The 27,231-nt window shown below is 42.0% G+C and overlaps 1 protein-coding gene across 2 annotated transcripts; it reads left to right on the top strand.

Moving 5' to 3' along the window:
* The first annotated feature begins 908 nt into the window (after window positions 1-908).
* FNBP4 (formin binding protein 4) lies at window positions 909-24,402 on the top strand. 2 transcript variants are annotated; one of them, XM_089520525.1, is made up of 17 exons: window positions 911-1,138; window positions 4,287-4,379; window positions 5,755-5,891; window positions 6,470-6,653; window positions 7,539-7,683; window positions 7,758-7,887; window positions 9,107-9,448; window positions 13,021-13,219; window positions 13,572-13,696; window positions 15,065-15,169; window positions 15,518-15,651; window positions 16,629-16,801; window positions 17,298-17,617; window positions 20,797-20,941; window positions 21,032-21,306; window positions 22,003-22,160; window positions 23,065-24,402. In XM_089520525.1, exons 1-17 carry the CDS (start codon window positions 988-990, stop codon window positions 23,153-23,155), a joined length of 2,907 nt encoding a protein of 968 aa, XP_089376651.1. In that variant the 5' UTR covers window positions 911-987; the 3' UTR covers window positions 23,156-24,402. The 2 variants fall into 2 exon arrangements, with proteins under 2 accessions (XP_089376650.1, XP_089376651.1); XM_089520524.1 differs by having other exon boundaries at window positions 909-1,138; window positions 20,797-21,306.
* Window positions 24,403-27,231: the final 2,829 nt, after the last annotated feature.

Here is a 27,231-nt window from a genome sequence, read left to right as displayed (position 1 = left end):
GGCTTGAGTATACACGGATTTTGTTATCCATGGGAGATCTTGGAGCCAAACCCCAGCGTATAACAAGGGCCCACTGCATAGGTAATGTGTGTGTATATACTGTATCTACTCATGTATAAGTCTAGAAGTTTTAGTCAGAAAATGGACCCCAAAAACCTGGGTCAATGTAAGTGCTGTCCTTTAACCTTTATGCCCCGGTGAAAGCCGAGGGATGAATCTCTTCTCAGAGCATCTCAAAGAAGCACTTCTCCCACCCAGCCTTGAGGGTTATGCCTGCCAAAAAAAGATCTTCAGTATCATTTCCCTCTCATGCCCCTAGATTTTACCCTCGACTTATTCACAGGTCAAACCAAAATCCCTAATTTTGGCCCCAGAAGCTGAGGCTGCCTTATAGTCGAGGCTATAGGGTAGGCCTATAGTGGTTTGAGTGCTGGACTCCTCTTCTGGAGACCAGGGCTTGGCTCCCTGCCTGCCCGGGGCTCTGGGGCGAGGGGCACATCGTGGCCCCCATGAAAGAGAAGACTTTTACCTGAGAGACCACCCCTCTAGGACTCTGCAGGTCCTCCAGCGCAACTCTATGGCCAGCCTCTGCCAGGAGTTGCCACAGAGGCCTAGAGGAGTGTTCTTTTCTCGTAACCCCTCGCCCTGGCCAATTCCCGCGAGATTCTCCCTGTAGCACCGAGAACATGCTAATCAAGTATTCCTGAGAGGGCGGGCCTTGCCCCTGAGAGACGGTGGATGTCGAACCCAACAACGTCCGAAAGGGGCAGGGCTTGTGACCTTCGCGACTCGGGGCGGCTCCAGGCCTAGGCCACGCCCCCTCTGTGACAGGGGGCGGGCGGGACCGGAAGCCCCTCCCCCTTCCCGGCACTCCCTGCGCCAGCCCCTCCCGACTTCCGGTGCCCGGGCTGCGCTGCTGCCGTCTGCCTCCGTCGTCGCACTTCCTCCTCTTTCTTTCTCTGCGCTTGTCCTCGGGAGCTCCTTCGGATGGGGAAGAAGTCGCGGGCGGCGCCGGTGGGGCGGAGGCCCATCCTACAGCTCTCTCCGCCGGGGCCTCGCGGGGGAAGGGAAGAGGCAGCGGCGGCGGCGGCGGCGGCGGCGGGGCCGGGCGAAGGGGACTCCGGAGCCTCCGAGGCCGGTGAGGAGGAAGGCCGCGCGGCCTAGTGGGCGGGAGGGCAGGGGCTCTCCTTCCGCTCCCACTGCTTTAGTAACAGTAATGATAACAACAACACTGGGGAGACTCTGGGCCCCTCTTCCGCCCCCTCTGGAACCCTAGAGCTGGAAGAGAGCCCAAGGGCCCCCGGTCCATGCAGGGACTCCCAGTCAAAGCACCCCGTGGCAGCCTCTCTTTGGAGACCCCTCAGGAGGGAGACTTTTCAAGGCAGTGTGTTCCTTACTGTCAGGAAGGTCCTCCTAATGTTGAGCTGGAATCTCTTTTCCTGCAGCTTGCATCCATTGCTCCGTGTTCTAGTCTCTAGCAGCAGAAAACAAGCCTGCTCCCTCCTCAATATGACATCCCTTCAAGTATTTAAACAGGGCTATCATATCACCTCTTAGCCTTCTCTTCTCCAGGCTAAACTCTGCCAGGCCCCCTGCTTCTCCACCTCAGTTTGGGGCCAGAGCAGCAGTGGTTCTAGAGCAGTGGTCCCCAAACTGTGCCCTCATAAACAGACCTTGGGCTTCATCAGTTCCCCGGAGCCTCAGCCACCTTGGCCAAAAGTCTGGGATTCTAGGAGCTGAAGTCCAAACTCCCTTGAAGATACAGCCCAAAACACACACTGCAGAAATAATCCAGTTTGAGCCCACCTTCACTGCCCTGGCTCAGTGCTAAGGAATCCTGGGGATTGTAGTTTGCTGTAGCCCCAGAGCTCCTTGGCAGAGGAGGCTGAATGTGTTGCAAAATGCCCAGAGTCCTCTAGCACTGAGCCAGGCCAGTTACAGCGGCCTCTAAATGGATGATTTCTGCAGTGTGTTTTGGACCTTAGATCAGGAAACTTGTAGCCATACAGATGATGGGAGTCTCTAGGGCCACCCAGCTCCCAGCTCCATTTATATAGTTCTGGTAAGACAGCTGCTAAATTCCATTATACTGATTTTAATTGCACTAATTATATTAATAATTTAATTGACACTCTGGTGCTGCAACAAACTACCCTTCCCAGAATTCTGTAGCAGTTTTGTGGCTGGGAGTTAATCACATTTTCAGACTTGTTCAGTAGTGCTGCTGTCAGAGGGTGGGAGGCACGCTGGCTCATTGAATCACTAGGGAAATGGCCAGTGAGCCTAATGTAAGGTCTGTTGGTTGAATCCGTTTCCTTTAGTTGGGGCTCAGCTGGCTTTCAGGGGTGAGAATCATGAATCCCCCCCCAAAAAAAAAAATGTTACTGGATTGCTCTAGCATAGACCATGGTGAGGGATGCTGGGTCAGCTCTGGTTAGTACTTGGATGGCAGACCTAAAAGGAGTACTTGTAAGCTATATTTCAGAGGAGAGAACTGACACCCCCCCCCCCCCCATTATTCCAGGAAGGACAAACCTCCTCTGAACAAATCTTGCTAAGAAAAGCCCATGATAGGGTTGCCTTAGGGTCGCCAGAAGTTAGAGATGATTTGAAAGCCCATAACACAGAGACAAGATAACCCTGTGGGATCCTTGGGGTCACCATAAGTTGACCGGCGACTTGAAGGCACATCCACACATGCTCAGCAGTGGAGGAAGGAGGATGGATTGTGATTCTCACCTGTTTCTCCATTGTCCTTTTGTCCTCCATTTCTGGTCCTCTGGAAAATTGATTAGAAATGATCAGATGATAACGACACCAAATGTGGCATGGTTGTAAATGGAATAAAATAGAAGTGGCAGAGTAAGGGTTGCTGGTCAGAACAGTCTGTAACTGCCTCAGAATGGTTTAAATGATTTTTCAACATAGTAAGTGGCTTGTCAGTTAGTGCTGTGGACTGTCTGTGATTTCCTTGGCCAGAATCCACAGCCGTGTTTTCATATACGGTGTCCTTTCATCAGTTGAACTGGAAAGGAGAGTACCCCCATCCCTGCTTGTTGCTGAAACCCCTCTGGGAAATCCTTCCCAGCCAGGCAGCAAAGAGGACTAGGGATGGGTTTAGAAAGTTTGCATCACACCAGGACAGCATTGGTTCTAGGCCATGATGTCTTTCTCTTTGGTTGGGCTAGCTGTGCCGTAATTCAGTTACATACAGTTTCCCTGTTTTTGAAATCTTTTTGTATTGACACAGTAGAAATGAAAGTCTAAAAACTGTAGCGCTGTTTTACTGTGATCTTTTGTTACGTGCTGCTGCTGTAAGACTTCGTTTTATATGCTGATGTTCTTTCCAGTTCTAGGTTGTGTTTTATGTTTAGTTTGAGGAAAGCTAATTTGCTTTCCTTTTCTTTCTGTTTCGCTTTCCATACATACTTAGTCAGTGAGCTATTATTTACCTTGCCTATTGTATGTAAGCCACACAGCTGTAGTATGTTCACCTAGAGCAGAATCACATTCTTTCCTGATTCAAGCATTGTTGCATTGTTACTGCAGACATGTTGTTTCAACCCGGCACTAAAAGCCTGCCTTTTTCCAGTCCTCCTTGAACATCCTCCCAATGGCAATGTTGCAAAAACAACAACATCCAGCTCATCCAAAGATAAGAGGGGCAGGGAGTGGACCTTGGCTCTCATAAGACTTTGTAAAAAGGAGCTTCTTTGTTGGAGGCTTTTTAAGCTGAGCTTTCCCTGTAGTGGATTTTGGGTTGCCACACCTCAATAGCTGTTCGATGATTATAATTTGCATTGAGACAGAGGATTGAGAGAAACTTTACTGTCTTTCCCCTGCCTTCATAAATCATTTTGCTCATGTGCTCCACAAATACTTTTATTCTTTGTGTTTTGACATTTCTTGGATACAATGCTAGTCCTATAGCTGTTTACTGCAAAGAAGATTTCCCCCCAGTATGTATAATTTAGATAAAAGAAGCTTCCTCCTTTTTGTCCTTTTCATACAATATAAGCAGTAATAGTTACAAAGCATATTGAATTGTTTCTTGTGCATAAAGAAAGGTTATATGACATCATTTATTTATTTATTGTATTTCTTTCCCGCCTTTTTCCAAAATGAGATCCAGTTCCTTTACTGTTTTCCCATGTACTAAGCAAGTAAGAGTACTAATGTTCTCATTTTATTGGTTGTTGTAGAATTGGAAACACACACTTGCGATACCCTTCTGAAGTGGTTTTTTTGTTTTGTTTTGTTTTTTTGCTCAACTGGTTTTTTTCTAGATGAATTTGAAGCAACAGAAGAGGCTCCAAGGACAGTCCCAAATCCACCTCCAGCTAACATGCCTGTTGGGCCAGTGGCTGTCAAACCAACAGGTACCACCTTTCTCAATTGAGTCATTTGCAGTTATTAAGTGGACAGTTAGGAGAATGGTAATAAATGAAACTGATATGTTAATAATAGTTCTATCAAAAATACCAAAAAAAGTTGTGAAAAAATAATTTACAGTTACAAAAGTCAAGTTACTGGCAAACTGTGGATATTAAAAGCAGTAATTTTAAGAACAACGTCAAACCTAAAAACAGCAAGCCAGTTTTTGTGTTGGATGCCTTAAGTGTATTTATTAACTCCCCCTTCTTCTTTATCTTGAAAACTGGGGATTTGTTTTATTGTACCTTGTGACAGGATTTTCAACAAGTCTAGTTATAGTCAGGGTTTATATTTTAACTGGGCAGTTTTTTCAGAATTAAAAGCCTAAAGTTGACAAGAAATAACTTCAATCTTTAATATGAAAAATGCCATTTCACAATCTGTTTCTGTGTGGCTGAATATGCTATCCTTATGACTGGATTATGCACACTTCTTTGTTGTTTGTTTCCCTTGAAAGCCAACGTAGATAGATCTGCATTCTTCTTTTTAAAAAGTTAGAAATAAATTTGTAGGCTATTTAAATGCATTAATGATAAACCAGATGTACTGGCACATGTTTTATGCACAGTGAAATGAGAATCCCAACAGACAGTGTTTTCTTGACACAGATAATTTCTCTTCTGCAGTGAGTTAGTTTGTATCGGCAAGATTAGTTACAGGGTTTCCAAAACGTTAGTTTCCTTCATTGTGGGCTTAGGGTTAGGCAAATAACAGAAGAAACACTTACATGCTTTTTTCATGTGTTAAGAAGCCTATATCTTCACTGTTTGGATATAGTGCACCACAAAGACCCAGTTACAAGTGACATTACATGCTGATGATCACTTCTGTTTACTCTTTTAACTTTTTGATTGGTCATTTTTTTCTCCTGTTTGGTTTGTAACACCTTGCCTGATGAAGAAGTGAGTGAAGTTTCAAAAGCTTGCAACATGTTTATTGTGCATTTTTGTTGGCCAATAAAGGTATCCCTGTTAGGTGGATTTTTGACTGGATCTTTTAACTTTGGTGTTTTTGTCTGTCCTGGTAGACTGTAATTGTCCCCCCTCCCATCCTTGATGGGTGATAGAATGGAAGATAAAAGACTTGATGTATGTTGAAGGTGTGCAAGATGTTTTCAGAATACAGGGCTTCAAGAAAAACTTAATTTCCTTGAGGCTTCTTATATCAATGGTGTAAATGTAAATGAATAGTAGATAATGTATTGTCAGACTTGTTAAGTCGGAGCGAACAATGTTCCAATACCTGAATCCTTATTCTTAAAGATTATAAGATAGCACAGCTGTGTATTGCCAGCATTTGTAATGTTGACTTATGTTCTAGGTGGCTTATGTTTGCTCGGTGCTTATGCAGACAGCGATGAAGAAGATAACGAAATGTCTGAGAAACCAGCACAGTCTGCAGATGCAAATGGCAGTAATTCAGCTGACATTGACAGTACCCTGGCCAACTTCCTAGCGGTTGGTAAAAAATTTGTTTTGATTCATAAATTGAATTTCTTTCTGGACTGGAAGATAACATACAGAAAAATCACACTAACATTAATCAAGCAGACAGGGAGTCAGGGATTCTGTTAATCTAATGGCCAATTTCTCTTTCTACAGGATTAGGAAATAATTATATTAGGATTAGGGAACTTTTTTTGGTCCACTAATCAAATTCCAATTTGAGAAGCTTCAGAGTTAGGGGCTGCAGCCCGGCAGTAGGTGGGGTTAAGGGCACAGGACAGTACCTGGGCAAGATGAGCAGGGGTAGATCTTAGTGGTTTTGATATTTCCCTACCAAGGATGCAAAGCAAAGCTTAATTCTACATGACAGCTTTCATGCCTGAAAAACACAGCTCAGATTTGTTCATTGTATTTAAAATTAAATACCCTCATCTCAGATCATTGATTAAGAATAACAACAGGATAAACCTGGTCATTTTGGGAACTCCTATGGTCACATGAGCCTTGCACTACAGATTCCCTTACTTAAATTAAATGCTTTTTCTTGAGTCAAATAATGTTATTTTTGGTCTTATTTCTACTTTTAAAAGGAAATAGATGCAATTACAGCTCCTTCTCAACCTGCGGAGACCATTGTTCCTGCCACTGCTCCACCTCCAACTCCTCCACGCCCAGAGCCCAAGGAATCTGCCACCAGTCAGCTTTTGGCAACTGCAAATGGAACAGATCAGGTGCCTGAGTGGCAGTATGATACTCAGTGCTCACTGGCAGGAGGTGAGCTTCTGGTTTGTTTATGTTATTATATGGTTTTTGTTCTAGCTCATGCTAGTGTCATAGTAAAGGTAGATACTCCACACATTTCCATGTCTTGTTGAGATAGCTTTGTGATGTGCAACTAAAAAAGAACGCAAGGCTGCACCTAAAAAGGTGGAAGGAGAAGTAGTGCTCTAGGTCTTGGAAGCCCTGACATGTCCAAAGATTTTGTATCAAAGCTAAAATGTTCTTGGAGCCAATTTGTAAATCCTTTTACAAGAAAAAACCTCCCATTTCAAGAATGAGAAAGAATAGTTTTTAATGCAGTGTGTGGTACACCTAAGTTTCTTTCCTTTTTGGAGGTTTTCTCTTCTTGTTTGAAAAGCTTTGGATCCAGGTTCTGTTTATCCCCTACCAGCATCACACTCCCAAAATGTCCCTTTTGCCCTTCTTTGAAAGTCAGAATACCAACGTGAAAGGAAGAGGGGATGCTGCAGAAATGTCTGCAGTTCCTGGAAGGGACAATGAGGGAGAAATTTGCTGTTATGTCTTCCTCTAAGGACATGACATGATGAGGGATGAATTTGCTGTTATATCTTCCTCTAAGAACATTACATTATCAAGGACTTCACACAGTACCTAAGCTATTAGGATTTAGGAATCCTAGACAGTAGATGAATGTTACATGGGATAGGAATTAAAGGCAGTAGATTAATGTTATGTGGGATAAAAGTCGTAGATGAATTTTGTATGGGATAAGAAGATGTTGTTATTATTATTATTATTGTTTAGTTTCTAGTGCCTCATGGAGAAAGGTGAAAATACTTGATGGATTAATTTGTAATTATTTGTTATCATATAGGGGAAGGAGGGTCAGCTCACTGAAGACTTGTTTTCTTCCTACAGTGGGAGTGGAGATGGGAGACTGGCAGGAGGTTTGGGATGAAAACACAGGCTGCTATTATTACTGGAACACTCAAACAAATGAAGTTAAGTGGGAACTACCCCAGTATCTTGCAACGCAAGTTCAGGGTCTCCAACATTATCAGAGGTAAGAATGCTGCTGAACTGAGGAGTGAATTGTTCCTCTCTGTGCTTCCTTGACTAAACATGCCTTTCTGTTAGTTCTGTTACAGAGACTGATGAAAACTACCAGATAGTTGCTGACCTGCCATCCCAGGGGAAAGGCAGTGGTGGTGCTGCATCTGTTGGGAGCAATGGACGTAGGACTCTTGTAAAGCGTGAACTGAAGAAGGTCAGTATCAGCATGACTGGCTTAAAGCAAATATTTCTTTTCTGCTCTTACTTTCAAGAGAAAATGCCAGTTCTCCACCTCACTACCTGTTTTGCATGGTATGTCCATTATGCGCGGGATGTTTTGTATGGTATGATGTTTTTTCATTGACTTTCAAGAATAAATGTTAAGCACCCATAGCAGGAGCAGCCTTTTGGACATCTGATTTCTCTTCCAGATGAGCGAAAACAGCCTTACAGAGCATTTTAACAACTTAGACCTGGTATAGACAGGCGGGAAGCGGTGTGCTGGCGCTGATTCTAGGATTCGGGAGCACATAGCAACCGCACGCTCCGGAAGCCTAGCACATCACAGCGGTGCCATCTTTATGCAGCGCTGTCCACACAGCGCTCATGTCGATGACATCACGTGTGCACCACGTCCAAATGGGGCGGTGCACACGTGACATCACCGCAACGCCCCAGGGCACTAATAGTGCCTTGGCAGTGTCGCCGGAAGGAGCTGCATTTCGCAGTTCCAATTTGAGGCGGATTGTTGTCATGACCTTGCAGTTGCCATGGCAATGATCTGGAGGAGAAAGGGGTGGCCTCTGGCTATCCCTTTCTTCTAATCTGTACAGCTTCATAGATATTTAAGCTCTGGGCAATTTCAGGGAGATCTAGTTACACTCAGGTAATACAGAAGAGTGCTCCTGAGACAGAACAGATTCTATTGTTAAGTGATAGAGAATGTGCTTTGCACTTATGACCTGCTAGTTCATTCCCTGTTCATTCCTGTTTGCAATTATCTCAGATACCAGGGGTTTGAAACAGGACTGCAGAGATCTCACATCCTGACTACTGGAAGCATATGAGCATATGCCTCTAATTTCTGAGCCTGTATTAACTAATAGTCACATATTTCAAAATGTTGGTAATAATGAGAACTGGAAACATATTTTTCAAGATGCTGTGTAGCAGATTCCATGTTTCCTGTATCAAAATGTGTGTGAGAGAGCCCTTCTAACACATTGAGATACTTTACATATTATTGATCCCCACCCCAACCTATACATGGCAGAATTTTACACCAGTTCCTTGAATAAAGCATATGTGATCTTTCTCTGAAATGACCAACAAATCAGGTACAACCCCCCTGCATCACGTTATAAAAAAACTGCTAGCAGTGTTTTCACTGCTTTTAATTCCATGATTTGATGAAAATCTTACTGATTTCCCAGGAACTGAATGAAGGTATCCAGGCCCTTTCAAGCAATGAAGAAGAGAAGAAGGGAGTAGCTGCATCACTGCTGGCTCCATTACTTCCTGAGATAGTGAAGGAAGAAGAGGAGCGTTGGAGGCGGAAGGTAATCTGTAAGGAGGAGGTGGAGCCATTGATGGAAGAAGATGTGACAGCAGAGCAAACAGCAACTGTTGCTGATCAGCAGCCAGAAAGCAACCGAGATATTGGAGAAGACCCTTCCCAGGAGGACATATGCAGTGTGGTGCAATCAGGGGAGAGTGCTGAGGAAGAAGAGGAGCAGGATACTCTTGAACTAGAAATGGTATTGGAGAGGAAGAAGGTGCGTTAGAACTCATTTCTGATGGGACGGGTGGGATTGAAAAGTGGGTGGCATGGGTGTTGCAGATCCTGCTTTAGAAGAAGGTTTAGTATCTCAGTGTGTTAGTGTCCCAGCTCTACCACTTGTCTTCCTGCTAATGCAAAGCTCTTTTTGATATCTCCTTCAGTTGTGCATTTTGTTCAGGGCTTACATGGACTTAGTGGTCTATTGCATTCAGCTGTTGTTGTTTTTTTAAAAAAACATAGGAACCTCAAAAAGAAGCAAACTGTCCAAGAATTATCATCATCATCAATTTATTTATTTATATAGCGCCAACACTGTACATAGTGCTTTACAATTAAAAGAACAAAATAGAATGGCATTATAACTTTGCATGGCATTACAACCGTAGAATGGCATTATATGAATGTTTGGAACAACATTTGCTTTCTTGCATGTCAGCATACATGCTGGGATGATGCTGGTTTGATTGTGGAGTCATGTCCTCCCTCAGATACTTTCTGATATTTAGGCCATCTGGTCCAAAACCCAGTTTGGGGCATGAATCTAGAGCTAGAACAGCTCCAACACCTGACAGCTATGACTTTTTCTGAGGTTCAACATAACTGATTCCACTGTGGAGCTGTGACAAAATTACCGTGTGAGAAAGATTAGCTATATTGCTGTTAGTAATTGCCTCCCTAGTGGGAAATTTTATTTTCCTAAAAGGTTCATTTTAAACTATTGTGGGCCTAAATCCTATTTTAGTCCTGAGTAGAGTAGACCCATTGTATATTAGATTTTATCTATGGGTTAACTATCCAACAATGGATTGAGTGAGTCTAATCTAGTATGGACTATGACTGCCAGAATGCCATTCCTTGGATGTGAGTTCACAGAAAGAGGGAGCATTGGTTAAAGGAGAGAGGGAGCATTGTGGTGTGTCTTCCAGTTCTAGTTAATTGGTGGCTGCCAACAAACCATTTTGTTTTTAAAGTGTTATTTTATTGTATTTTTAAAATTTGTTGTATGCTACTGTTACGGCCCTTCTTGCAGTGGAAGACAAGTTTATGCATTATATTTTGAATTTTAAAAATTTAGAAATTATTGTATGAGCCACTCCTTCCCCTTGATAAATCCACCATCCCTGAAGCCTTCAAATAATTTTTGGAAAATACCCCAGTTGGGTGGGTGCACCATTGTGAAGTGCTTCATTCATCCCTAATTATATGATAAGCAACATTAGCTCGGTGTTCAGGGCACTTATACAAGTGCTTTCCTCACTGTGATACATACAGTAACTGAAGGAAGCATTGCTTTTTTGCAGCCATAAAGACTTCAGATATAAATGTAGTCTTGAAGGAAGATACTTGGACTTGAGCCCAAGAAATGAGAAAATAGGGTTCATTTCCCTACATTCCCCTCACCACAAACCGGTTATACAGAAGGACCATGTGTCAGACTGTTTGTGATCTCCGGTGTACATACTGAGGCTGTTTAAACTTCTGTATGTAATGGGTTCCTTTCATTCTATTTATTTGACTAGGGTCCAAAGCATACTGCAGAAATAATCCAGTTTGAGACCGCTTTAACTGTTCTGGCTCAGTGCTAGGGAATCCTGGGGATTGCATTTTATTGTGGCACTAGAGCTCTCTGACAGAGAAGTTGCAAAACTACAATTTCCAGAATTCCCTAGAATTGAACCAGGGTAGCTAAAGTGGTCCCAAACTGGATTATTTCTGCAGTGTGTTTTGGACCTAGGCCTCAGTTGGTAATCTCTTTAGAGTTCTTTGGGGGGGGGGGGGGTGTCCTCTTCCTAGGATAAAGAAAATGTCTGATCTCTAATTGGCTTTCAGTACATGACCAGTTGTGAGTACTTTGAAATATAGTTGTCTTAAATATGAGACAAACCTTCACCTGAGATATTGTTGTCCCCATACCAAAGAGAAGTTGCCACCAATGCCATTGCAAAGTAAACAGGTGGCAATTGAGGAGGATACCACCTGTTCTCCTTAAGGCATGTCTACTTTCACCCATTTTGTCACTGCTTCATTGAGTACTGAGAAACAAGGAAACCAATTAAGAGTCCAAGGGGCGAAGCAATTGTTTTTCTTCTCTGCTGGCCACTACTACTGAAAACTGATGAAATTTTCCATTTTTGCATGTAAACAAGTAATAAATGTAGATTCCCATCCCAGTGGTAGAGCTCTGATGTAAAATACTCTGGACAGGCAGGAGCTACAGAAGTGATTGACCAAGAGAAGCACCACTGACTATGCAGAAGCAAGCAGTATCAGTGATGGTTCCTCTCTTGTATGAATAGTTGCTTGAAGGAGCTTCCATTTGTTCTGTCTGGGCAGACAGAAATAGTAGTGACTACTACTGGAGAACTACTCCCTTTTCTCTTTAAAAGGTGGAAAGAAGGCACTCAGGAAAGAGGGGGATAGAATTAGGCACCAGAGTAACATAGATGAAGCTTTAGGAACCGCAGTGCTTGGTATGCCAGGTGTTACCACTTCTGTTTTACACAAAGCACTGTTAGATCAGAATCACTGGAGAAGTTAAAATGTTGGCTTTGTGACAACACGGCTACCCCTGAATATGTTTCCTGAAATTTAGGCGTGTTAGACCGCCCGTTTGGGGTGGCCTGTAACTGGCCCTTTCCCCGCTGGATCGGGGCCTCAGCTGCCACAACGGCAGCCTCTGAGGCCCCGATCCACCGTTTTCCAGGCTGCGGGGAAGCGGCAAAAGGCAGCTTCCCCGCGGCCTGGAAATGGGTGTCCTTGGGGCTTCAAGCCCCAAGGACACCCGGTGATGGCGGGGACCAAGAGAAAGGGGCCGCTCGGGCCTTTTCTCATCTGCGTCACTGGCGCAGCTGTGTAGAGCCTGCGCCAGCGACACAAATCCTGGAAGGAGCTCCGAAACAGAGCTCTTTCCTGCGCTGCCAAAAGAGCGCCCCAGGCGCTCTCGCACAACGTGACTACGTCACTTCCGCGCCACCTCGTTTGGAGGCGGTGCGGTCGTGACGTCATGGTGGCACCCATCTGTATAGGGCGCCGCCATTTTCTACGTGCTCCGTGCGTATTAGGATTAAAGGCATCAGGAAATGACGCCCCTTTCTAACCCTAGTATGCACAGAGCGCGTACTTTTTGCCCGTGCAGAACGGGCCTTAGTGTTTATCTTTGAATCTTTCTGTACTGTAGTAAATATGTTGAATGTGCTGTTGGGAAGGGTGGTTCAGAAATAACTTATTTAATTAATCTCCTGAATATTGAAGTGTTCTATTCATAATACAGTCTCTATCCATATAGATTCATAAAACAGGGAAGAAAAAGAATGGCCATGGATTTTTAAAAGTATAGAGCGTATGGAGCCAGACAACTATGAAATAGTAGATTAGGTAGGGTTAAAGCCATTGAGTACGTGCTCTCTTTACACAGTAGGTCTTGAGAAGGGACTTTAAAGAAAAAAGAGAGAGAGGTTGATGCATAAAGTAAAGGGAAGTAGAGATTGTCATGGATGAAGAATATTTTGAGAGTAGGAGAAAAACAAATGTGTTTATTTCTCTAATACTGAAATAATTGTTTTACAGGCAGAACTGCGAGCTTTAGAAGAAGGTGATGGGAGTGTTTCAGGATCTAGTCCACTTTCTGATGGGAGTCAGTCAGACCTAGCAAGGCGACTGCTACCCAAGCAGGGGAAATGGAAACTTTTTGGGGTTGCTAGCCCAGAATCCACCAGCAGAGGATCAAGCAAGACAGGGCAAGAGAGTCCTGAACCTGGAGAAACAAGTAAGACAGACTTTTTCCCCCTGTCAAGGGCTCTTTATAGCTATTAAGTTATATGTATCAGTACTGAGACTTAAGTTTTATGAATATTAGTTGTATTCCTAGTTCTTTCCACCCATTTACCGAGATACCGGCCACTATTGTCTAGCTTTTCATTCTGCAGTGATCTGAATGCAGTGTCCTAGAGGGCCACCTCTTGCATGTAAAGTAAATAAATAAGCCTAAGTTGAACCCTGCTCTCATTATTTATATCTTGTTATCTGTGTAAATCTTCCATAGTAAAGGAGAAGGCATGTTGAGAACTCACTCTTATAGAATGAGGTGTTCATACATTTCTGCCTTGCTTTCTGTTCAGTGGTAAAGGAAGAGCCTGAAGTAGGTGGTGAGAACTCAGACCATGAGCTAGATACAGAGGAAATGCAAGACAAAATGAAAACCCAAGTAACTTTCAAGGTGGAAGAAGAAGAGCAGGATTTAAAGGTAATGTGAGCTAGACTGGGTGTAACGCCCTCTTGGTAATATTTACGGCAATGTTACTGGAGGCAGAGGTATATGTGTATTTTCAAGATGGATTGTCTTCAAGTTTTTTTGCCATACAGTGACCAATTCAGTTATTATTGTGGTTGGTTTTTGTTGTTGTTGTGTGCCATCACATTGTTTCCAACTTATGGCAACTCTATCATGGGGTTTTCTTGGCAAGTTTCTTCAGAGGGGGTTGCCATTTCCATTCTCTGAGGCTGAGAGGGTGTGACTTGCCCAAGGTCACACAGTGGGTTTACACGGCCCAGCCGGGATTAGAATTCTGGTCTCCAGAGTCAAAATCTAATGTTTGTACCACACTACACCACACTAACTCTGTTGTTATATTTATTGCCAAAATAAATTGGGACCCAAAGTGGCTTGCAGTGTAAGAGAAAGTTACAATTGAAAATATACAAAAAGAGATTATTAAAATAGAAATAAATTATTTGCAGTATTTAAGCAACTTAAAATGCTGTTTATTGTATTTTGCAGTGTTACTGTCTCAGCAAGAGTCTCTGTGGAAAAGTTACATAGCTATTGTTTTCCTAGAACCTAAGCATTTGAATATGATGCATAATTGGTTGACATATAATCAGAAAAAAGATCAACTCAGTTGACTTGAATTGACTTTTCGACCCCTACTAGTATTTAATCTTATCTGGGGAAGTTCAGATCTTCATTTATTATTAGGCAGAGTGCATATTAAAATTTTCCAGTTTCTGAAAGCTTCTTAATGCTGTTTCTAAACTCGCAACTTGAATCATATTGTACCTCTATGATACTATTTCTTGTTGCCAGTTTGGAAATACTGTATTGAAATACATTATGCTAGGACACGTTAGTAACACATCATCGGGAACAGCATTTAGACATGCACTGTGTTCTCCAAACATGCTAGCTGTGTATACAAGTGTTGCTGCTTTTAGAACATGGAAAATGGAACAGTCTTTTTCTTGTGTGCAAATAGATTAAAGTGGTTGTTTTGGACATCTTAAATAACAATGTATGTAACCTGTGTGCAAGGCTCTATAGAGGTACACATTCCCATACCTATCTTTATCTTCTCAGAACAGTATAAAATTATACCTGTAGAATGGCTGCTAATATCAGGTAGAACAGTCTTTTTTTTTTCATTTGCAGCAGTCCTTTTGGAGCTAAAGTAGTGCCACCTTCACTAATCACAAAATTGTGAAATTATGAGTTACCACTTGGCACACTGTGTTCTTCAAACAGATGTCTGTATACTTCAGAGGGAGTACTGCAGTAGTTTTGTGTACTGTGGCTGACAATGCATTCTTGACCTCTTGCTTGCCTTATTTCTGGCAGTTTCAGATTGGAGAGCTGGCCAACATGTTGATAAGCAAGCTGGAGTTCTTGGGCATCAATAGGCAGTCCATCTCTAACTTCCACGTGCTGCTGTTGCAGACTGAGGTAACTTAAGTTTACCTTTTCTTGAAAACAAATTATGGAATATAGAAAGCTAAACAGCTGACACCAGTGTAGTGGAATAAGAATCTAAGGAGCTTAACTATTATAGCATTAATGTTATTCTTTCATCTCTCCTTGTCCCCAAAACTGATTGTATGAGTCCAGTAGTCTATCTGATATTTGTATTTTTTCATCCTCTGTGTGATTTTCCTGATCATGTTTTTTGTCAATAGTCCTGGCTGCATTTCTGAGAAGCTTGCAGTGTGTAGAACTGCAGAGATAAACAGCATGCATAAAGCTAATTGTCTACAGGCTTCTAATTGTTTCTTTATCTTTACCTTCCTGTCATAGACCCGTATTGCAGACTGGCGGGAAGGAGCTCTCCAAGGAAACTACCTCAAACGCAAATTGCAAGATGCAGCTGAACAGCTAAAACAGTATGAAATAAACGCCGCCCCTAAAGGCTGGTCCTGCCACTGGGACAGGTACGCACTCTTCTCCCCTTTTCACCTTTCACCTTTGACATCTCAGACATGATTTGTGACCATCACCACCTGCCGACGTGTCGTCATCTATCTGGAGACTGAGAGCAGCTGCACTTAGCGGTGCTGAGCGGGCAGAGAGCCTCTGGCACATACAGAGTTTGAGCCAGCCACAAAAATTGGAGAAATATAAAGTCTTTTTTTAAGTGTGTTGCAATGGATTTGATTCCGCGATTGGACAGAGCTGGTGTTTACTCTTGAGTGTAAATGCGCTAAGGAGGGCGGGCTTGGGGGGTCGCGCATGCGAGAGCTCTGTGCACATTGCAGGATCTCAGGAACTCCGCTCCCAAGTAACGTCTGTGTCCTTATGGAAAGCTCACTGACCGAGGATCTCAACGAAGAACAAGATAACTATCTCCTGCCAGCAGGTCAGACAAAACTATTTCTTCTTATATTTGGCTTTCTTGATTATTTTTGTTTATTTGAAATCTTTGCTCTTTTGTTTTTCAGCTCCCAGATCCTCTCCCTCTCAATAGCAATTCACTATGTCTGAAACCAAGAGTATCATAAATGTGACTGCAGCAGTCCATGGGGGAGCAGCCATCTTTCATAAATTGGGCTGTTTTTCCTTTACTATTCTGGAAGGAAATGAACCTGAGGCTACTTTTTTAAAAAATCTATTGCCTAATGTATCCTTGAACCTTTATTTGCACACCAGCCATAAGCGAGCTGTTTTCGCTAACCCTCTGCTCTTGCAGTGGAGGGTGAGGGCTGTGATCACAGAGCCAGTATCACAAACAGTTTGGAGTAAGCCCATCTTGTCAAACCTTCCTCAAAGCTGTTTGTTGCCTTTGTGAACAGCAGTCCTATTGTAAGAGGTTCTTCCTGTGAGAGCACTCCGCTGTCGCGGGAGAGGACCACATAACTGTGTCAGTAATGGGGTGAGAGTGTAAAACCTTGTTTTCTTTCTTGTGATTTAGGGACCATAGGCGCTATTTCTATGTTAACGAACAATCAGGCGAGTCCCAGTGGGAATTCCCAGATGGGGAGGAGGAAGAGGAGGGGCAAATCCTAGAAAATAAGGCAGACGCTGTTCCTAAACAAGCAATGAAGGAGAAAACAGAATCTGGAGAATCTGCTGATAACACTACAGGTATTGGACTTGGTGGATTTGATGAAACAAAGATAATTTCATTTGAAAGAACATGCTAAGAAGGTGGAATGTCAGTAAGAAAGAAGTGAATGCAAGGGGAACAATTTTAATGTGGGAGGATAGTTACTTAGAAATGCTACCCTGTTTAAGGATTCAGTTGGTCAGAGGAAAGTTAGATTGGAACGAGGGAGTTGTCTGCAAAGCATTCCTCTGTCCTGAGTTTGGGATCTCTGTCAATCTTTCTGCATGTTTCATACACCATATTTACTGCATCACATGAAGATGGGAAGTGTAATTTCTTCTGCTTGTATTCTTTTTTCCAGTTTAGTTTTTAATGTTTAGGGAGCTGGTTATTGCTATAAGAAGGGAAGTTTTTGCTGAGAAATGTGTCTCTTTGGGATGAGAAGTGCCATAAAAGTTTAGAGACAGATGTTGTGTTGTGTAGGTAATTTGCACAATAGAGGGGTAAGCAGAATTTTATATGTATCTTCTTTAGGTTCTCTTGGGAAAGAATCTCTTTCTAATCAAGCTGCAGCTACATCACTTGTGTCTCTCAGTCCATTTTGGACTGTACTTCAGCCCTCTGTCCCTGTACTTCAGCCCCCTTTGCCCCTGGAAATGCCACCTCCACCCCCACCACCGCCAGAGTCACCCCCTCCCCCTCCCCCACCACCACCCCCTCCTCCACCAGGAGAAGAGGGGGAAATACAGGAAGTAGAGATGGAAGATGAAGGAGATGAGGAGCCACCTGCACCAGGAACGGAGGAAGATGCTGTTCTGAAACCTCTTCTCAGGCCAGCTGTTGCCAACAGCCAGGTGAGCTAGTGCCTATAACAATTTCTAGTTGCTTTTGGAGAAGTCCTTAACTGAATTGCATATGTAGTTCAGAGTTATAAACCTCTTGCTGTAATATCACTTTTTATATTGTGAAGTTTACCCCCTTAGTTGATTCTAACTTCTTCACTGGGATCTTGTGGACTGGAAGATAAATTGAAATTATTCCTTTCACTGGCGTGACTTTATGAAAAAGTCTCTTATAAACACATTATTGTTTTATTTGGAGTACATATCAGAAAATGAATTGAGGTGATCTCACACTCCCTAGAATCCTCCTCCCCAACCTGTATTTTGGGTTGTATATTTGCCTGAAATCATGAACAGAAGTGACTCATTGTCACTTCTGGTATGTCCAGATGTGTACAGGCATACCTCAGTTAATGTCTCCAACAAAGAAGCTCCTTTTTATGAAGTCTTTTCCTGTCCATTCTCTTCAGCCCATGCTCTTGTCCTAATTGTTCTCTGTCTAGCTGGAGGGTTGGGTTTTTTTAAAAAACACTGCTGGAATTAGGAGGGTGCTGAAGGACTGGAGAAACACATATGTGCAGTTGCTGGGTTATAGCAACATGCCTGCAATAAATACCATTGGGGCTGGGAATCACCATGCAGCTATCAGCTTTCATCTGCCTACCCTTGCTGCTTCAATGTGGGGAGGATGCTTGTCTATTCATCACACCTACCAGTTTGTATGAGGTACTTGGGAGCATGGAGAGAAATAGAAGACAACAACAAAAATGGAAAACCAAGAAACTTCTTCCTAAAGACCTAGGAACTCAAAGGAAAATTCAAACCAAGGGCAGGAATGTTCTATGATCAGAAGTACTACAACATCAAGAAGAAATGAAAATATGATGGAAGCAATATACAGAAGAGCTATATAAAAGAAGAAAAACAACACATGGAATGAAGAACCATATGAAGATGAATCCCCAATTCAAGAAAGCAAAGTGGAAGCTGCAATAAGAGAAATTGGGAAGAAAAAAATCACCACTAACAGATGATATTCCAATAGAATTGCTTCAATCTGCACAGATAGAATCAACTCTATTGATAACTAAAATATGCCAAAAAATATGGAAAACAAAATGATGGCCAACAGACTGGAAGCATTCAATATGCATCCCAATCCTGAAAAAAGAAGACACAAAAGACTGCAGCAACTATAGGACCACAGCATTAATTTATCACCGAAGCAAAATTATGCGCATAAAGTCCTGCAGCATAGACTTCAGTCATATATACCAAGAGAAATCCTAGAGGGACAAGTGGGGCTCAGAAAAGAAAGAGGCACTTGAGACCACATTGCAAACATACAATGGAGCACACAAAGGAAATCCAGAAAAAATCAGCATGTGCTTTATAATACTAGGAAAGGTAGAAGACAGTAGAAAGCCAGAAAGCCCACATGCTAGATGGCAAAACTCCATCAGGGAGATCATGAGCCTAAATTTACAATAGCCAAGTAGAGCATTGGAAGATAGGGGTCTTAAAGGTCTCTCTGCCATGTGTCAGGGCTGACTCAAGGGCAGTTAACAACAAGGCATGTTGATATGTACAAACTAGAGGTGTAAAATGTCTAGAAATTGTGAAACCATGGGAGAAACCCTTGTTTTCTGTGATTTTTTTTTTAAAGAAAAGAATGTTTGGGTTTTTTTTTTTCCCTAAGGAAAATGGGGAGGGGGGATGCAACATTACCACAATTGAAAAGTACTGTTAGTAATCGTATAATTTTATACGATTATTGTGTTTGGTATATTAAATGTACAGTTCTGTCAGATTAGAATAATAAATGAATTCCTTTTATAACTTTTTTTTTATTTTTGCTAAAAAAAAATGGATCTACAAAGTCCTGAACTATAAGGAACATCTTTGGTTTTACCCCTTATTTAGAAGCAAGCAAAAACAATAAAGCATTTCTTTCCGTAAAAAGAACAGAGAAAAAGATACCAAGACCAGGAATTATAATGTTTGATTCCAGACATTGTCTTATATTATGTCTTACCTTGTTTTCCTGTTTAGAAATAATTATGAAAGAGTATGTCAATAGTTTGTATTAAACATTTTATTCTTCATTCTGAAAGGAATTATTCCAAAATCCATACTTTCAATTTTTTAAAGACTTTGGGAATAATGCGGGGGAACCCTTTTCCCTGATTTTTCCTGTTTTTTCCCAGGGCCTATACATATACAAGTACAAACTGAAGGTTTTAGGAATGCTTTGTGGTTTTTAGACCACCCCTGTATGGCTGACATATCTTTCAGTGGACCGCAGATTTTCCTGTATCTTTACTACACTAGCATTTCTATCTGGTATTAAACCTAGAGTATAGCGCCTTTGGTGGTACTCATCACACAACACCATAGCTATTTTGTCACTTCTTTACTCTTAAGAGTTTCTCTTCATTGATGGGAAACATCTGTCAATAAGGTCTCAAACACAGTGTTGTAGCATTTCTCAGGTGTAAAAACTTCCTAGCATGGCTGTTCCAATATTGAGCATTCAGTGTCCCTCCCTCCCTTTCTCCCTCCCTATTCCAGAGTAGGCTTTTCTGTGCACCACCCCCAGCCTGCGAAAGAAGGAATGAATGTTTACTTGCAAGGAGACAATCATTCCTTCTTTGGCAAGAGAGAAGGGGGAGCAGCAGGAATGCAGATTTAAGGGGGAATGAGGAAGAGAGCACACGGGGATCCATGATGGTGCAAAAAGCCCTGTTGCACTATTTAAGAGAGGGGTAATATTAAAAGTTCCAAAACCAGTATGTTTTGGGGGTTTGGGTTTGTTTTTTTTTTTTAAATAATATCTTGTGTGATAAAGTCCTAAGGCAGAGTGGGCAACACTTGGAGCTGTGGAGACCATTTTTGGTCTTCCTTAGCACTGCCTACTCCCATACTGGAAAAAAATGGTTGCTTCAAAGGCCCAGGTTTAGCATTCCACTTAGGGCTTGTCTACACGAGTGATTTGCTCCAAATCTCTTCCTCTCCCTCCCCCCATCCCAGGCCCACTGCTTCCTGTTTGCATGATGCAGGGCCATGAAACTTGTAGGCTTTACTTCATCCACTCCTGATTGAAGGAATGACTATACATGCCCTTAGTACATGATCCAGTGGGTTTACAGAGGTGCTTCATAAGAATCAAACTGTCATCTGTTTGCTTCCAGACCAATACTGAGACCAGCATATCCACACCTCTCTCAGCTAAATCTGTAAAAAGGAAAGCTTCAGAAATGAATGCTGGACTGGTACAACGAGCTGCAACCATTGGAAGCTGTCCAGTACTCTATGGCCCATCAGTAATGGGTGCAGGTGAATGTCATTCCTTTGATTCAGTTTTACTTATTGATCTTCATGGTAAAGTGTTTCGGAAATATTTCCACTGTCACCTCATGTTTACAGGCCCTCAGACCTCAGGAGTGAGTTTGCAACAGAATTACCTTGGTGTAACCCACCCTGCACTCATAAGCTATCCAGAGTGTAGTGCCCCTGTTGGACTTTCTGCCAGCACCACACAGCCAGTTCCTTCACAAGGAGCCCCACCTACCACTAGCGTTGCAGAACATCTGCCTCCACCACCACCTCCACCACTGCCACCACCTCCACTGTCACCACCTCCACATGCTCCCAAAGTAATGTCTGCAGAAAAGTCAAAGAAGATTAGGAGAGCCAGCAAAGTAAGTACTTAAAAGTTGTGTGTTCTCTCATTTTAAGGGCCACACTAGGCTAGGCTGCATAAAAATAACAGTGGGTATCTTTTTGCTATGCCAGGCATTGAAATTTGTACACCTTGTGTGGTGATAAAAACAGTAAATACTTTGGCAGCTTTGTGGCATGGCACTACTACTGGGGAAATAGTAATCTGTTCAGCCTTTATGACACCCAGTGGCCTGGAGTTTTTTTTTTAAGTAATAGCCCTAAAATGTTAATTTGTTTGGCCTTCTGTCAGGTTTTTTTGCTGAAAAGTGAGCTTTGTTAGCCAGTATATTGTTCAGAATTAAAGTGTTGTGGCAGCTTTTTCTCCCAGAAAGGAAACATACTTGCTTCATAGTGCATGTTGTGAAGTTGAGTTAGTCTCAAATAGTTGAATATTCCTCTTTCCCCATATTTAATGCAAATGGTGACACTTAAAAGTTATTTTTGGCCATCCATATAGCTTCACTCTCCCCCTTTGGTATATCCACTGCACTGTAAGACTAATCAAAAGTGTCAGAATATGGTTTTCCTTCCTGAATATGGGATGATGAGTGTTGCTCCTAATAGTACATTATCCTAACCAGCAGACTAAAGTTTTGTTCTCAGACTGAGACCAAAGACTTCCATGAAAACCTAGCTCTGATGTTGATGGTTGGATGCTGAATATTTTGTTACAGAGGAAAAAAACAAAGACAAAAATGCCATCTCTCGTTAAGAAATGGCAGAGCATTCAGCGTGAATTAGATGAGGAAGAAAATTCCAGCTCCAGTGATGATGATCGGGAGGTGATGTCACAGAAGCGAATTGAAGAATGGAAGCAGCAACAGTTAATAAGGTAGGAGGGTACATCTTCTTCATTGTTCTTTCCAAAATATCTTGTGTCATTCAGTAAACACTGCTATATTTCTGGGCATTATCAAATATCAGTACTCATGATTTAATAATTGGCAAAGCTAGGAGGTGGCTGTGATGGCTGTGGCTTGCTGGATGCCTCCCAGGGCATGTTTTGAGGCCCCCAACACCCACAGTTCCATCTTCTACAAACAGCCCCCTTACATTTCTTGGATGGAATGGAAGATAACTTTGCCACCATTTTGGAGTTCCCCACGCTGATTTAGGCCCAGGGCACATCTGTTTCAAACAGAAAACTAGCTGGAAGTCAGCAATGATGAAATTGAATACATTTAACTGTATTTAAGGTTTTCTGGAGTCTCATTTACTTTTTGTGAATCTCCATAAAGAACTGGGTGTGACTGTCAAGGAGACCTTGTTCAAGTACATGTGATGTAGTCCAGTTTAGAGAATGGCATTAGTGCACCATGGCAATGGTTGCATTTTTTCCAGGGTTGCGCAGTTGTGGCAGGGGAAGGCAAACAAAATCTGTAGGATCTGAGGTTCTTCTCAAAGGCATTACATGCTGCATGGCCACTTACCCTGCAGCATTTTCCCTCCAGTTGCCATAGTTATGCCAGTGGAATCTGCCAGTAGAATTCTGGTCAGAGTGTCCGGTTATTGGCAAGTAATGTCTATCCATATCTTGAGAGTTTTCCTTTCTAACCACCTACATCTTACAAGGTATACTATAATAATTTATGAATGTATTATATCAGCAGGGAGTCTGGTCCTTTTGGCTGTGTCTTTTTAGATATTGGCACAGTTCTGTCTAAGATTATCTTAGCTGCTTTAGTTCCCCCTTTGCTGAGTGGTTAGCCTGATGGTTTTTCTGCATTTTTTTACAGTGGTATGGCAGAGAGAAATGCAAATTTTGAGGCTTTGCCAGAAGACTGGAGAGCTCGACTCAAGAGACGGAAAGCTACTTCGAGCACATGAGTCAACTTTGGGGTTTTTTTGTTTTTTTTAAACCACACATGTACAGTTTGGAATATTTTGCTGTTGGATAAATTGTAACTTTTTAATGATACACATATCTGTTGAATGGCCTAACAGAAAATTTGTGGAGTTAGGGAATCCTTTTGGAGTTCTATTTGGCAAATAGAGCTGTGAAGTAATGGATAGGCTTGACTACTTCTGTCTTAAGCACTTCTAATTCCAGTTCAGACAAAGTTGGAATACCATTCTATCCAGCTCCCTGGTGGAGCTGGTTACAAAAACGACTGATGCACTTTGGCTGGTTCCATTTTGAATGCCACGTCTCCACCCCTTTCTAAATTCCAAAGTATTCTTCCAGTTATCTCAGAAATATTTCTAAAAGTCATGTTTGCATTTGCAGGTTGGGGTCACAGAACAAGCTAATGAAAGATTCATAATCTTTTCATATCAGACATAGAGCTGCAGGACATGTTCTAATCCTGTTCTGTGTTACTGCTTGCTTGATTTTGAAGAACAGACTCTTGTTTTGGTTCTAAAACCTGAGTCAGTCCTACTATTTTTAAGTGTATTTTCACACACAATATTTCTCATAGAATAATCTTCTCTATTTTTGGTGCTGTAACATGCCAATAGTATTGGTGTGGCTGTAGCCATGATAGGACAGAACATAGTATGTAGCTGTGAGCACTGACTGACTAGGAGGGAAATTTTTTTTTCCTTCCTCTGGTTAGCAAATGGAGACAGGTATAGTGGGATCTGCACTGCGTGAGCATGAGAATATTAATGAGCCTATAACCCCTTGCCTACTGTGGATGTTGCTGGCAGGTCAGTAGTCATGTGCCCTGAGTGGTGCTGAATTGCAGTGCTGCCTAGTGAAGATGTGGAGAAACCTATGTTCCCTTAGTACTCACCACTCTTCCCCATCTCACTGGCTGCTGCTTGATGGATGTACACTAGAGGAAAGGGATAATTTAACATTTCTGTCAATTCTAAACCCCTCTTGCAAATTTCCAGCAAAAGTAGGATGTTTTGTCTATATTTAATGCCAGGCTGAATATTCATACAACCTGAGAATGTCTTGAATCCTCTCCCTTGTTTGCCTTTTCAAAACAGAATCAAGTGATGATGATTTTCTGTAAAGTGAAAGAAAAAGCAGGTTATTGTTGATTGCAGTTTATATTTCTCCCATTTCTGACTTTGTAAATTTGTACATAGACATTAATAAAATCCCTTTTTATACTTCGGAATGTTCCTTATTCTTTTTGAGCCTGTTTTTAATACAAATGGTATAGTTAAGTGCAGATTGTTGGGAATGTAATATTTTAAGCAATAGAAGTTTCTGGGAGTGTCCAGTAGCAAAGACACCCCAATATGGTTTTCAGCAACATATGTGTGTAGTATTTAAGCAGATTATCTAGAATTAAACATTTTCCCCAGAATTCATCATACATATGCCAGCATGAATAGAAAGTGAAGTGAGTATAAACTGCTGGGGTAGGTGAGATGAACAGAAACTTTGGGGAAGGACTTTTCCTTTTGGCTAAACAGGCCACATTGTTGGACTGCAGTTCCTAGCAGCCCTAATCTGCAACGCTGGTGATAAAGAATGCTGGAACTTGCAGTTCAGCAGCATCAGTGTCCACCACTTCTGGCCATAATACAAGTGAAAAATAACCTGCCTTTTTTCTCATAACATACGTCATGAGTCAGTAAACCTTCATTTCATCAAGTACATTCAGAGTTACTAAGAAGCTAGAAGCCACCTCAGAATAGAATAATAATCTGGTTAGTTTCCTTGTACCAGAAATGGAGCTGCTCTCACAATTGGTCAAAACATTCTGTCTCCATCAAGGGGCTTGCTTTTGCTAGCCTTAAACTGCCATAGATAGGTGGTGTATTTTAAGCAGGAGGAAGAACTGAGATATCAGTTCCCACCTCAAAGCACCCCGAGTGTATGTGACTGGGGATTTTGACCCTGAATCTGTGTGAAAAGATTTCTTACCCTTGATCAAGGAGGTTCCCTCCCCTCCAGAGCAGAGCAGCCCAGGAGTCTGTACAGGAGCAAAGAAGAACAACTTTATTGATAGAATTCCAAAATTTATAAGTGCAAGGTGACATTACAGATGACTAAAGATTCATGTATACATTACTGAGATTCCCTTGACTTCATTTGGTGCATGTGTCTCTTTGGTGTTAGTTTATTCAAAAAACAATTGAGCGTTCATTTTACTTTTCCTTAGTCAGCCCATGTTGCCCAAATGTAACAGTAAATGATACAATGAGTGGAGGGAGCCATGGTTCCCAGCAGTTTCCCAGCAGCTACAATGATTATCTCTAGCATACCAGGCTGGCCAAGGTCAATTCCCACTCTTACTATCCTCACATCCACCATCAATATGGTTGAACTCTGGTTGGCTAATGATAATTGACTTTGGGCCTTTCAATGTGAAAATATCTTCATTATAGAGAATCACACCTGGACAGCATCGCAGTCTGACCCCAACTAAAAGGAACTTGGGAATCTTGGTTTGAACTCTTATATAAATTTGAGCCTTTCAGCCAGGAGTCCGGTGCTGCATATTTTCACAGTCCTGTTGTCCAGAAAATTCTACATGCACTCTGAAGTCCAAAGTCTATTCAAATATGTATTATGTACTTGCTTAATTAGCATGTAGAGAGATCTTCTGAAAGAAAGAAGTTGGCAGCATGAGCTTTCATAGGCTTCAATCAGCTTCCTCAGATGTATCTTCATCTCCACCCAATGCATCTGAAGAAGTAGACTGAAGCCTATGAAAGCTCATGCTGACAACATCTTTCTTTAAGTTAGTTTCAGAGGTGCTACAAGATCTCTCTACATATTTGATTCTACTGACTAACACGGCTATATCTCTGAATTCTTGCTTAATTAGGTTGATTAATACAGAGTGGTATGTACACATTTAATTACTGCCAGCCCTTGGTTTGATAAAAAGAAAACTAGGAGCAGGAGCCAGTCCATTCAGCCCAATAATGATGGAGTAGAATTTAATTGAAAAGAAACTCAGAAGTTGGAACAACAACAATGAACTCCATTAATTCTGCAGTGTGGCCTCTCAATGTGCTTTGTTAACTGCCCTCGAGGCGATCTCAACCCATGACAATCCTATGGATGAGACATCTCCAAGACCCCTGTCTTCCAGTGCTCTGCTTAATTTCTGCAACCCCATAAAACCCATGACCTCCTTAATAAAATCCATCCACCTAGCAAGTGGCCTTCCTCTTTTCCTACTTCCCCCCATCTTTTCCAGCATTAATGTCTTTTCCAATGAGTCCTTCCTTCTCATGATGTGTCCAAAGTACAACAGCCTCACTTTGGCCATATTGGCTTCCAGGGAGGTTTCTGGCTGGATCTGCTCTAGGATCCATTTGTTTGTCCTTTTGGCTGTCCATGGGATCCTCAACACTCTTCTCCAGCACTACAGCTCAAATTAATTGATTTTCTTCCTATCATTTTTCTTAACTGTCCATCTCTCACATTCATACATGGCAATAGGGAATACAGTGGCTTGTCTGATTGTAACTTGTATTCAGTTGTATATCTTTGCATTTTAGGATCTTTTCTAATTCTTTCATAGCCACCCTCCCCTTTCTTAATCTTCTTCTGATTTCCTAACTGTAGCCCCCATTTCTATCAATGTTTGATCTTAGGTATTGGAATTCTTTTACTATTTCTATTTCTTCATTGTCTAGGTTGAATTTGTGAAGGTGGTCATTATTGCACTTTCTTGTTTGATCTTCCTTAATAGTTGTTCCAGGTCTTTGAGGTTTTCTGCTAATAGTATGATGTCGTCTGCATATCTTAGTCCAAAGAGTGGGCTGATTTTATCCATTTCAAATTTGTTCTTTCTTCCTTCTCACGCGCCCTCTCTATGGCAAAACAGAATTATTACAAATCATTGATCTCTGCCAATGAGAAGCACCCGCAGCATTTGTTCTCCACCTTCAACACATTGCTTAAACCTCCCTCTCCTCCTGTCTCTTCATCATTCTCTCCTAATGACTTTGCTAATTATTTCATCTCTAAGATTTCCACTATT

Source organism: Sceloporus occidentalis, unplaced genomic scaffold, assembly GCF_023333645.1.
Source record: "Sceloporus occidentalis isolate IW3139 unplaced genomic scaffold, rSceOcc1.0.p SCAF_4, whole genome shotgun sequence".
Classification (NCBI taxonomy): Eukaryota; Metazoa; Chordata; class Lepidosauria; order Squamata; family Phrynosomatidae; genus Sceloporus; species Sceloporus occidentalis.
This window is presented reverse-complemented; position numbering and strand designations above follow the sequence as displayed.